The sequence below is a fragment of the Myxocyprinus asiaticus genome, chromosome 8, assembly GCF_019703515.2.
Source record: "Myxocyprinus asiaticus isolate MX2 ecotype Aquarium Trade chromosome 8, UBuf_Myxa_2, whole genome shotgun sequence".
NCBI classification, from domain to species: domain Eukaryota; kingdom Metazoa; phylum Chordata; class Actinopteri; order Cypriniformes; family Catostomidae; genus Myxocyprinus; species Myxocyprinus asiaticus.
In genome coordinates, this window is record NC_059351.1 from 49,275,040 (window position 1) to 49,288,331 (window position 13,292).

The window sequence follows — 13,292 nt, forward strand, 5'->3', positions numbered from 1 at the left end:
ATTTTCAGCGTTCACTTCTGGAATATTCTAACTCAGTGGAAGAACTTGGGACAGTCCGGCTGACTCATTGACGTCTTCGGCACACTTCCGGTGGAAACTGTGCACCAAACAGCGTCCATATTGGATCTCATGCTCGTCTACACAAGTGCGAGGTTTCTGCTATTGTGGAGTCAAAATGGCGGCTTGTGCATCTGTTGAGGTGGTCCATCCCACCTGACTCGAGCACAAGATGGCAGCTTCAGTGGAAGACGAGTTTGAAGATGCGCCCGATGTAGAGCCGTTAGAGCCTACATTAAAGAATATCATCGAGCAGAAATCACTGAAATGGATCTTTGTTGGGGGTAAAGGTGGCGTGGGCAAAACCACATGCAGGTGAATGAATAAATACTGGTGTTTTACCACACGAGAGAATGTTGTTAGCTGGCAGTTCAGATTTACTTGACTGAACATTAGTCATTCATACATACTTACTGTAATACTCACTTTAAATACAGGTTAAACGAGCTGAAACACTTACAATGAGAATTTTTAACACACACACACCAGCTCTCTTGATCTAATCTAGCAACAAACTGACATCGAAGCAGTTCTTACAGAGATTTTAATATTTAATAGCATTATTTACATGTAGCTAGTTTGTAAACTCTTCATGTTTGTGAATAAGTAATATGTGTATTAATTCGTTCATTCATTATTCACACTAAATATCATTAATATGCAAAAGTAGGTTGAATGTGGCTTATATCAGCCCCTTAAAGGGATAGTTCACCCAAAAATGGAAATTCTCTTATAATTTTCTCACCCTCATGCCATCCCAGATGTGTATGACTTAATTTCTTCAGCAGAACACAAATGAAGATTTTTAGAAGAATATTTCAGCTCTGTAGGTCCATACAATGCAAGTGAATGGTGACCAGAACGTTGAAGCTCCAAAAAGCACATAAAGGCAGCATAAAAGTAATCTATAAGACTCAAGTGGTTAAATCCATGTCTTCTGAAGCAGTATTATAGGGTGAGAAACAGATCAATATTTAAGTCCTGTTTTTTTTTTTTACTATTAATCTTCGTTTTCACATTCTTCTTTTGTTTAGGTGATTCACATTCTTCATGCATACCTACTGGGCATGGAGGAGAATTTACAGGAAAAAAGGACTTAAATATTGATCTGTTTCTCGTCCACACCTATCGTATCGCTTCTGAAGACATGGATTAAACAACTGGTGTTTTATAGATTACTTTTATGCTGCCTTTATGTGCTTTCTGGAGCTTCAAAGTTCTGGCCACCATTCACTTGCATTGTATGGACCTACAGAGCTTAGACATTCTTATAAAAATCTTAAATATTGTCTGATTTCTTTCTTGCATCTGAACTGGATGTAATTTACAAAAACTGTTTGCGTTTCCCATCTGGATCTGGAATATAACCTCTGTCCTGTACGGCCTGTGTTTGATTTCTTGTAAAAATCTAAAAATCTGATTTGCACCATCTGGCTTGTTGTGTTGCAGCTGCAGTCTGGCGGTCCAGCTAGCGGCAGTGAGAGAGAGCGTTCTCATCATATCCACAGATCCAGCACATAACATCTCTGATGCCTTCGACCAGAAGTTCTCCAAGGTGCCCACCAAAGTCAAGGGCTACGACAACCTCTTCGCAATGGTACGGTAACCATTAGAAACTGATGTGTGGTAAAAAAACAATTACGTTGCCTGATATATAATTGAATCTCTTTATGGATTTATCCTAATAGATCTTTATTAGTTTATGATTAATATATTTAGAAAGCATAAAGAATATATTCTTGATTCTTTATACAGTTAATTGCTCTTAATTCTTTGAGCCATTATTTAATATACCTGTGTAACTACATTCAGATAATCTGATTAGGTTGCTTTCTTGATGGCTGTTTCTGTCTGTAGGAGATTGACCCCAGTCTGGGTGTGGCAGAGCTGCCGGATGAGTTCTTTGAAGAGGACAACATGCTCAGTATGGGGAAGAAGATGATGCAGGAAGCCATGAGCGCTTTTCCTGGCATCGACGAGGCCATGAGCTACGCCGAGGTCATGAGGTCAGACAGTATCACATGTTTTGAATCACACAGGATTGTTCCGGGTACAATATAGCTCAGTCAATTCAAGCTCAATCGACAGCATTTGTGGGATAATGTTTATTACCAGAAAAAATGGCTTCGACTTTAAAAAAAAAAAAAGAAGAAAAAGTCACAGTTACATTAAAGGTGCACTCAGTATTTTTTTTCCTCATTTAAAAGATTTACTTCTAAAGATATTAATAGAAATTTTGAAACATGTATAAAGTCATGAGCACTCGTGAGATGAAGAGTTCAGTCATATCAGTAACCTTATAAAAGCTCTTTTTTTTTCTACATGGGGCAGCCATGTTTGGATCACATGACCAGCTGATACTCACTTAATCTCAGTAACTGCCCTGTTATTGGACACTTTCACTCATGGATTAAATTAATCCTGGTTTACTGTGCATAGTGAATTTCTACAATGGCATCGGTAACTGAAAACTACTGTGTTTGAATGATGCAGCTTCCAGGTCACTAGATGTTAATGTAATCCAACGTAAGCCACTTCGACATTTTTTTTAAAACATTACTGAGGGCACCTTTAAGGCACTTACAATGGAAGTGAATGGGGCCAGTTCTTAAATGCTAAAACTAAAATACATATTAGTTTCAAAAGTATAGCCATAATACAAAAACATTATACATGTAGGTGTTTAAATGATTTCAGTGTGTATAAATCTATGGTTGGGTGATTTACGTTTATGGTTAGGTTTAAATGTGACCATAGAGACATGTGGCTTATACAGACGCATGTACTATTAACAACCTCTGATCTTATAGTGGGTCTGTCTTGAATGGTTTGCACATTAAATTACTAAAAATTAATTTCTCAATGGAGAATTGAATGGGACCTACACCTACAAAAAAAACAAAATGGGCCAAGCCCAAAATGGCAAAACATTAAGCTTTTAATGGTCTTAACCACAAATCATTGGTCGGGAAATTAGCAAGAATTGAACAAATTGATAAAGTAACTGAGTATGGGATAGTTTTGGCTTGTGGACAGCTTTTTACAGAAGGAAGAGTCAATGTTGATGGCTTCAAACAGTTGATGAGACCAAGTATTCTCTATAGGGTTCAAATCTGGACTCTGACCAGGTCAAAACATGATCCTGATGGACTTGTTCTCAAGCCACCTCTTGGTTGTCTTTGTGGTGTGAGCGGGACCAAAATAACATCTGATCGTTCCTCTTTACAAAACAACTTTTCAATAGTGGGAAGCAAGTATTTCCACACTATTCTCCTTTACTGCAAAGCATTAATTGACTTTTCACAGTGAAGCAGCTCACCAGCAGCTGAAAAGGCTCTTTACACCATTGACACCTCTTCATTCATGCTTCACTGCAGTAGAGATGAATTCACTATTGTATTTCTCACCAGATCTTCAAAGACGCCTCTCTGGAGCATTACCATGCAACTCAAATCATGATTCATCGCTCCACACAACTCTGCTAAACCACTCGGAATTAAACTTTCCATTTTCATTCTTTCTTTGTTTTTCTGAGACCGCAATGGCTTTTTTAAAACCTGCATTAGATAACCTTCTGATTATTGTTCTTCTCAAGAGTCTTGTTTTCTGGGGTCTTGAATTCTGCTGACAGTTTTTGTAGGCTTTTTTCTTGTCTTTGAGAACTGTTAATTTCAGCAGGTGGACATCCCTGCTTGAAGAGGCATTGTGCCTTCCAGATCCTTTCTGGCAACATCACCTGTTGTTTCAAAGCATTTACCTATTTTCTTAATAGCTAAATATGGATTTTCTCTGCCTTTAGGATCTTGTAAACTTCAGAATAGCTACAGCTGGCCTGACGCAGACCAGCTATGCAGTTTCTGACTGCAACCCCTGCATGATATTTAGTTTTTTTGGAGCAGATTTTCTCACTCCTTTACCTTGGGACTCACAACACTACATATTGTAGATCTCTCTCTGCTCTATCACTCCTGGTACCATTTATGAGCTTGTTATCAGACCTTTGATGGGCTGCATCAGATATGACTAATCTTTTAAGAAGAAGAAAAAACATCAAAAGATATTTTTGGAAAATGTTGTACACCCAGACATGTTAGCTTGAATTTTATATCAAACATTTCAATCATTATCATGATTTTACATTTGCATACAAGAAGACTATATATAAGTGAATTTCCCTGTTTCCAGCTTTTTCCCAAACAGTTCATTATAGCGAAATTCAATGAGCAAATGATGGCACAGAAGTGCACCAGGAGTGCCTTAGTTTAAGTCTTGCTAATTTCCTGACCAGTGATTTGTTGTGGACACCATTAAAATCTTAATATTTTGCCATTTTGGGCTTGGCCCATTTTATTTGCCCAGGAGTGTACTGTTGCAATTTTTTGTGGTTTAAATACCAACGATAGTGGATTTTGCAGATACCGAGGTAAGGTGGTGGGAAAGGCTGATAACCAATTAATCGGCCTATCATTTTTAAATCGATTATAGAATGTAAAAAAAAAACTTTTAAGGTCTTTACTTACTACGACATGCACAGACATAGAGACTACAAGAGTCCAAAATGAAGAAAATCCCTGATGCAGTTTATTGTTCAACAAAAATCCCAATAATAACCACAAAAAAATGAAGATTTGGTGCAGAATGTGGGACTTTTAACTGTAAACAAGCCCAAAACACACATGGGACTCTTATTTTGGAATGACGGAGACTTGGCTGTGTTACAATGCTCTATTTACCAAATTAAGCTTTTAAAGCCTATATATTTATCAGATGAAGAGTTTGAGACACAATTTGTGAGCTGACAGGGGATGTTTCCATTCTTTGCATGCCCTAGCTTTAATTTAGAACACTTGATTATCTAATCAAAATAGAAAAAAATATGCATTGAAGTGAAGATAAAAATATGGATGAATGGGGCCTGGGTAGCTCAGCGAGTATTGACACTGACTATCACCCCTGGAGTCACGCGTTCGAATCCAGGGCGTGCTAAGTGACTCCAGCCAGGTCTCCTAAGCAACCAAATTGGCCTGGTTGCTAGGGAGGGTAGAGTCACATGGGGTAACCTCCTCGTGGTCGCTATAATGTGGTTCTCGCTCTCGGTGGGGTGCGTGGTGAGTTGTGTGTGGATGCCGCAGAGAATACTGTGAAGCCTTCACACACGCTACGTCTCCGCGGTAACGCGCTCAACAAGCCACGTGATAAGATGCACGGATTGACAGTCTCAGACGCAACTGAGATTCGTCCTCCGCCACCCGGATTGAGGCGAGTCACTACGCCACCACGAGGACTTGGAGCGCATTGGGAACTGGGCATTCCAAATTTGGGAGAAAAGGGGAGAAAATATGGATGAATATTGTCTGTGATGAAAGATTTAAAAAAGCAGATCCCCACGAGGTGTCAGTTTTATTTCATCCCTAGAGGCTGCAGTTTTAACTGAAAACCCCATTGCCAAACATGAAGGAATAAAACAATTAAAAAGGCAACTATTGGCATAGATTTTTGCTGATAGCCAATAGTTCCAAAAGCAACTATCGGCACCGATTAATCGGAAAAGCCGATATATCAGTCTACCTCTAGTAGTTAAAATCATCAGTTTTCAACACCTTGCAGAGTGATTGGGTTCAGTTAGTTTGGCCTTTTCATGCAGTGTCAGTGTTCCACCACCAGATGATGTATCACCATCTGAATTTGGCTCTGTGAACCACATTCAAAAGATTGGCCACTTTTCTTTTATAAATATTTTTGTATGTTTTAAATCCATTTGTGACTCAAATGTATTCTCTAATTCTCACCAGTCTCTGTATGCTCTTCTGTAGGTTAGTGAAAGGGATGAATTTTTCAGTGGTAGTGTTTGACACGGCCCCCACTGGACACACTCTTCGTCTGCTTAACTTCCCCACCATCGTGGAGAGAGGACTGGGCCGTCTCATGCAGATCAAGAACCAAATCAGCCCCTTCATCTCACAGGTACCAGCACTGCGATCTGGGAAATTGCATTTTACAATACAGTTTACATATGGAAATGACAAGTATCCCTTCAGTCAAGAGAACTTTCTTTCTGGGAAAAGTATATCAGTCTTAGAGAGAGAAAAGAAAAGGTTGTACGCCCATTAAACCTATTGGTCTAGAACCAGGGAACAGGAACGTCGAAGGCCAGCGGATGGAATAATGTCCTCACCATGTAAAGTTTTCAAAACAACAGTTCAGAACACAAGACTGAAGTAGATGGTACAAAACAATGGCATAATGTCTGAATTGAATTACAAAAATATTATATTATAATAGATGAAAATATATTCCTGTCAAAACTAGGAGTAAGACACCGGCGAAGGGTTTTTTTGTGGGCAGGACTCGCATTCATTCTGCTGTTGTTGAATGGCATTTAATATATAATGTTTAACTGTTGTTCTGTTGACCCATTGCAGATGTGTAACATGTTGGGCCTGGGAGACATGAATGCAGATCAGCTGGCATCTAAACTGGAGGAGACGCTCCCCGTCATCCGCTCAGTCAGCGAGCAATTTAAAGACCCGGTAAGTGTCACACCCCAGTGTAGTCCCTGTTAGTACCTGATCAGAAAAATGAACTGCACTGTAAATCATGTTCTTGACTCCCCACAAAGTCTCAATGTGTGCTCGATTCAGGGCAACTGAAACCTAACCTGCGGGACCTGTGATGTCTTACAGGAGCAGACGACGTTCATCTGCGTGTGCATCGCTGAGTTCCTCTCTCTGTACGAGACGGAACGTTTAATTCAGGAGCTGGCCAAGTGTCGCATCGACACGCATAACATTATTGTCAACCAGCTTGTTTTTCCCGACATCGAGCGGCCCTGCAAGATGTGTGAGGCCAGACACAAGATTCAGTCCAAGTACCTTGACCAGGTGTGTGTTTAGCATGTTTGAGAGTTTTGACAAACGATATTGCATGTCATCTGTACGACACAGGAAGCCGTGACACTGCAAGCTTTTAGTCTTAGTAGAATAGAAATTGTCTGTCAGCAGAGATTCGTTATTGTGGCACAGTTGTTTGGCTCTGTATCTTTATAGTGAGATTTTAGCTTATTTAATGATTGTCTAATTCAGTCGAGTTTTACTGTATCTTCGGATAATTTTATTTATTGAATCTTTGTTCCTTTTCTTCCCCTTTTTCTTTTTCCCATTTTCAATTTTCCCTTTTCATTCTTTTTTCTGATTCCCTTTTCCTTTTCTCCTTTGATTTTCTTTCACTTGTCCCTTTTTCCCTGTTAATTTTCGTTCCCTTTTCCTTTTCGCTGTACATTTTCCATTTCCCTTATCATTTTCATATTTAACTTTTCCTTTTCCCTTTTAATTTTCTTTTCAATTTTCATTTGGCTTTTTCCTGTTTCCTTTTCCCTGTTCCCTTACCTTTCTTTTTTTAATTTTCATCCCCTGTTCCTATTCCCTTTAAAATTTCCTTTTCCCTTTTCCCATGTAATTTTCATTGCCCATTTTCCTTTTCCGTTTTATTTTCAATTTTCCCTTTTTCCATTTCTGTTCCATCTTCCCTTGTGAATTTCATTGCCCATTTCCCTTTTTTCTTTTCTCTTTTCCTCTTCACTTATCTTAATTTCCTTTTCCCTTTACAACCGCTGGCAAAAATTATGGAATCACCACACTTAGAGGATGTTCACCCAGCTTTTTTACTTCGTAGCAAATAAACAAATCACAGATATGACACAAAACAATTTTTGCTTAATAGCTGAACATTCTGGCTTCGTGAAACATCCCTCAAATTAATTAAATTACATTATTTTAATTATGACATTTACAGGTGCATCTCAATAAATTAGAATGTCGTGGAAAAGTTCATTTATTTCAGTAATTCAACTCAAATTGTGAAACTCGTGTATTAAATAAATTCAGTGCACACAGACTGAAGTAGTTTAAGTCTTTGGTTCTTTTAATTGTGATGATTTTGGCTCACATTTAACAAAAACCCACCAATTCACTATCTCAAAAAATTAGAATATGGTGACATGCCAATCAGCTAATCAACTCAAAACACCTGCAAAGATTTCCTGAGCCTTCAAAATGGTCTCTCAGTTTGGTTCACTAGGCTACACAATCATGGGGAAGACTGCTGATCTGACAGTTGTCCAGAAGACAATCATTGACACTCTTCACAAGGAGGGTAAGCCACAAACATTCATTGCCAAAGAAGCTGGCTGTTCACAGAGTGCTGTATCCAAGCATGTTAACAGAAAGTTGAGTGAAAGGAAAAAGTGTGGAAGAAAAAGATGCACAACCAACCGAGAGAACCGCAGCCTTATGAGGATTGTCAAGCAAAATCGATTCAAGAATTTGGGTGAACTTCACAAGGAATGGACTGAGGCTGGGGTCAAGGCATCAAGAGCCACCACACACAGACATGTCAAGGAATTTGGCTACAGTTGTCATATTCCTCTTGTTAAGCCACTCCTGAACCACGGACAATGTCAGAGGCGTCTTATCTGGGCTAAGGAGAAGAAGAACTGGACTGTTGCCCAGTGGTCCAAAGTCCTCTTTTCAGATGAGAGCAAGTTTCATATTTCATTTGGAAACCAAGGTCCTAGAGTCTGGAGGAAGGGTGGAGAAGCTCATAGCCCAAGTTGCTTGAAGTTCAGTGTTAAGTTTCCACAGTCTGTGATGATTTGGGGTGCAATGTCATCTGCTGGTGTTGGTCCATTGTGTTTTTTGAAAACCAAAGTCACTGCACCCATTACCAAGACATTTTGGAGCACTTCATGCTTCCTTCTGCTGACCAGCTTTTTAAAGATGCTGATTTCATTTTCCAGCAGGATTTGGCACCTGCCCACACTGCCAAAAGCACCAAAAGTTGGTTAAATGACCATGGTGTTGGTGTGCTTGACTGGCCAGCAAACTCGCCAGACCTGAACCCCATAGAGAATCTATGGGGTATTGTCAAGAGGAAAATGAGAAACAAGAGACCAAAAAATGCAGATGAGCTGAAGGCCACTGTCAAAGAAACCTGGGCTTCCATACCACCTCAGCAGTGCCACAAACTGATCACCTCCATGCCACGCCGAATTGAGGCAGTAATTAAAGCAAAAGGAGCCCCTACCAAGTATTGAGTACATATACAGTAAATGAACATACTTTCCAGAAGGCCAACCATTCACTAAAAATGTTTTTTTTATTGGTCTTATGATGTATTCTAATTTTTTGAGATAGTGAATTGGTGGGTTTTTGTTAAATGTGAGCCAAAATCATCACAATTAAAAGAACCAAAGACTTAAACTACTTCAGTCTGTGTGCATTGAATTTATTTAATACACGAGTTTCACAATTTGAGTTGAATTACTGAAATAAATGAACTTTTCCACGACATTCTAATTTATTGAGATGCACCTGTATTTTTTTTCCAGATCAAGTAGAGAAAAATTATGGAATCACCTTGTAATTTGCATTTCTAAAACAAATACTGGCAAAGTCTAAAACTGCAAATTAGTCTGCAGTTAAAAGAGAGTGCTTACAGACCTTAACGAGCTGTTGGATTTGGCTTATTGAAAGGAAACATGGCCCCAACAAGAGAGTTGTCAATTGAAACAATGGAAAGGATTATAAATCTCCTTCAAGAGGGAAATCCAACACGGAGCAAAAGAAGTTGGTAGTCCCCAGTCAGCTGTCTAAAATTTGGTGCAAGTATAAACGAAATGGGAAGGTTATAAAAGGAAAACATACAGGTCAACCAAGGAAGACGTCAAAGTGTCAGGATAGAAAACAGGAGTCAATGTTTGTGACAGGACAGTAAGTAATCGGCTGAACAAAATGGGATTTGCACACAGTATAGAAAAGCCAAATGAAAACCAGCACTAACACCTAAACAGAAGAAAACAAGGCTACAGTGGGCTAAAGAGTGTGGATGATTGCATGAAAGTGATATTCAGTGATCAGTCACAAATCTGTATTGGCCAAGGTGATGATGCTGGAACTTTTGTCTGGTGTCATTCTAATGAAACATATAAAGATGACTGCCTGAAGAAAACAATCACATTTCCCTCCTCTCTTTATGATATGGGGTTGTATGTCAGGTAAAGGACATGGGGATATGGCAATCATTACCTCAACAGTCAATGCACAGGTGTACATTTAAATTTTGGACACTTCTCATTCCATCGATAGAAAATAGGTTTGGTGATGCCAAACCTGGATGATAATGCATCTGTTTCCACAGAACAAAGAGTGTTAAAGCTTTCCTTCAGGAAAGGCATATCAACCCAATAGCATGGCCAGCAAACAGTCCGGATCTCAATCCGACTGAACATTTATGGTGGAAATTGAAATAATTGGTCCATGACAAGGCTCCATCCTGCAAAGCTGATGTGTCAACCGCTATTTGAGAAAGTTGGAACCAGCTTGGAGAATATTGTTTTTCATTAGTGAAGTCCATGCTTCAAAGAATTCAGGTCATCATAAAAAATCCAGAGGAGGAGCAACAAAGTACTAATTGTGATTTTAATTTTTTCCTAAACATTGAGTGATTCCATAATTTTTTCCTCTAGTTGATCTGGAACAAAATATGCCATTAATTAAAATAATGTAATTGAATTTGTTTGAGGGATGTTTCATGAAGCCAGAATGTTCAGCTATTAAACAAAAATTGTTTTGTCATATCTGTGATTTGTTTATTTGCTACGAAGTAAAAAAAGCTGGGGGAACATCCTCTAAGTGTGGTGATTCTATAATTTTTGCCAGTGGTTGTACGTTTCTTTTTTCCCTTTCCATTTGGCATTTTTCTTTTACATTTTCCTGTTTCCCTTTGCCCATTTCTCTTTTCGCTTTTTCTTTTAAATGTTTTTGCCCTTTTGTCTTTCCCATTTTCCCTTTACATTTTCCTTTTTTCCTTTTCCCTTACGATTTTCTTTGCCCATTTCATTGCCCATTTACCTTTTTATCATTTGTTTTTCCTTTTCACTTTTTTCTTTTCAAATTTTCCTTTTACCCTTTTCTCTTTCCCCTTTTAATTTTCTTCTTTTCCTTCCCATTCCCCATTTTGCCTGTTTCCTTGCCCATATTTCCTTTTCATTTTTTCCCTTCTTCATTTTCTCTTTTAATTTTATTTTCCTTTCCAAATTGCCCTTTTTCTTTTACATTTTTCCTTTTTCCTTTTCCTCTACTTTTCTTTTTCCTTTTTTTTTCCTTTTCCTTCTTTTCCCATCTCTTTGCTGATTCTTTTTTGTTTCTCTCTCAGATGGAGGATTTATATGAAGATTTTCATATTGTAAAGTTGCCTCTGCTGCCTCATGAGGTTCGAGGAGCGGACAAAGTCAACACCTTCTCCAAGCAGCTGCTGGAACCCTACATCCCCCCGAAGTAGTGACTTAAATGATTTCCACTGATTAAACCAACGCATGCACACACACACACACACACACACACACACACACACCATCACATCTCTTCTCCCCTGCTGTTCTCTGCTTCATAATCCCTCTGGGGTTCTGCATCATCACCATCATCCTCAAACAGAGAAAACCTAATGAATGATTTGGTTCCTGAGTCCACATCTTAATACACACTTTCAACGGCCCCCCTCTCTCTCTCTGTTTTCCTGGTCAAGTAATAACTGATACCTCCTTGTTTCTCCAGTGGTCTGTAATTAATGTCTGCCTTTGAAGCGGCCTGTTTAGAAACATAAAAATAATCTTGATGGTTTACGTTGCTTAGTGGTGATGGTAAATATTTTAAAGCATAAGAAAATCACTCATTCTTGATGTGTATACCAGAAAGAATATTTAGAATATATATACAGCAGCACAGAAATGTACACCTGGACTCCGATTTAGCCAGTCTTGACCATTGGTTAAACAGGTCTAGGATCAGTGTAAACGTCTGTCACTACTTCAGCTTGACCTAGTACATCTGACTCTGGATCAGTGACACGGTCAAGCTTTTTTGTTTTGGATTCTGGTTAATATTGATAGTCTTTATTTTGCTTCTGGTCAGTATTGCTGTCGGTGGTTGAGAGCGGGTCCAAACCTTGGAGATGGCACACTGAAACGATGAGTTTGTTATCTTTAGGAGATGTTGTTTAAGGAATAGTTCACCCATTTAGCTTTTACTATTATTAACCCTAATGTTGTTCCACACATATATGCTTATAACATGACATGAGAGTTAATAATGACAGAATACTTTTTTGGGTAAATTATTCCTTCAGACTGGTCACATTTAATCCACTTTTATTTGCAGTGAGGCAGACTGTAATTACTCAGTACAAACATTGTGATTAAATGTATCTAATTAAATTTTTGCAGTTTGGTAAAGTGATGTATTTATATAGACTTATAATAATTAAGGTCATGTCCGTTTAGTTCTTCTATTATATTACATTACTATAATTTGAAAGATTTTTTTTTTTTCTGGTTCTAAGACACAATATATATGAAGATGCGTTCAGATCTCTCGTTATACCGCTCACTTGTTTCTCTTTTTTCCTCTCCTATTCATTTTTTACTGTAATTTCCACATGCATCAAAATGTTGGAGCGCACTTACATTAGCACTACAAGGAGATCAGATGTCAGTTTAAAGTCGCTTTCAGACCCATTGCAACCTTTCAGCCAGCAAAGCTGTCTCTCAGTAGTATAACACACTAGTTATGACATTTATCATGTGTGTTTTCCTGCTTTGTAAGCCGCACAAATTGTCAGTCCAAGGGATTTGGATCTTTTATCAGTCAGTTTTCCTAAAGCTTCTTCTTTCTCTCTGTTACTGCTTTTGTAAATTGGGCTTCTTTTTGTATGTTTCAAAGCAAAAACTGTATTAAATAAATACTTAAATAACACTATCCTCCATCTACTGCAGCAATGCCACTGTTGTTTGTATTCAATTATTTATGTTAATAATAACATGCATTTTGATGTTTGAACCAAGGCTAAATTTCTTACCCATTTTACATTACTTTCTAAACGCAATTTAAGGCTTAAAATACACTACCTGGCCAAAAAAAAAAAGTCCAGTTTGAATTTAAATAATGATTATGATCTGGGGTTGCTTCAACTGGTCAAATCTAGGCTCAGCAACGTTATGCAGCAATAAAATGAAGTCAGCTGAATAACTTGAATGATCAGGTTATACCATCAGTGGATTTTGTCTTCACTGACAGCACGGGCATATTCCAGGACAACAATGCCAAGATTCATCGGGCTCAAATTGTGAAAGAGTGGTTCCTAGAGCATGAAGAATCATTTTCACACATGAATTGGCCACCACA

At 38.4% G+C, this 13,292-nt stretch overlaps 1 protein-coding gene across 1 annotated transcript; it reads left to right on the top strand.

Annotated features, from left to right (window-relative positions):
- The first annotated feature begins 121 nt into the window (after positions 1-121).
- On the top strand, positions 122-12,866 carry get3 (guided entry of tail-anchored proteins factor 3, ATPase). The gene is made up of 7 exons (XM_051704766.1): positions 122-372; positions 1,507-1,654; positions 1,915-2,063; positions 5,871-6,021; positions 6,480-6,587; positions 6,741-6,938; positions 11,269-12,866. Exons 1-7 carry the CDS (start codon positions 230-232, stop codon positions 11,392-11,394), a joined length of 1,023 nt encoding a protein of 340 aa, XP_051560726.1. The 5' UTR covers positions 122-229; the 3' UTR covers positions 11,395-12,866.
- Positions 12,867-13,292: the final 426 nt, after the last annotated feature.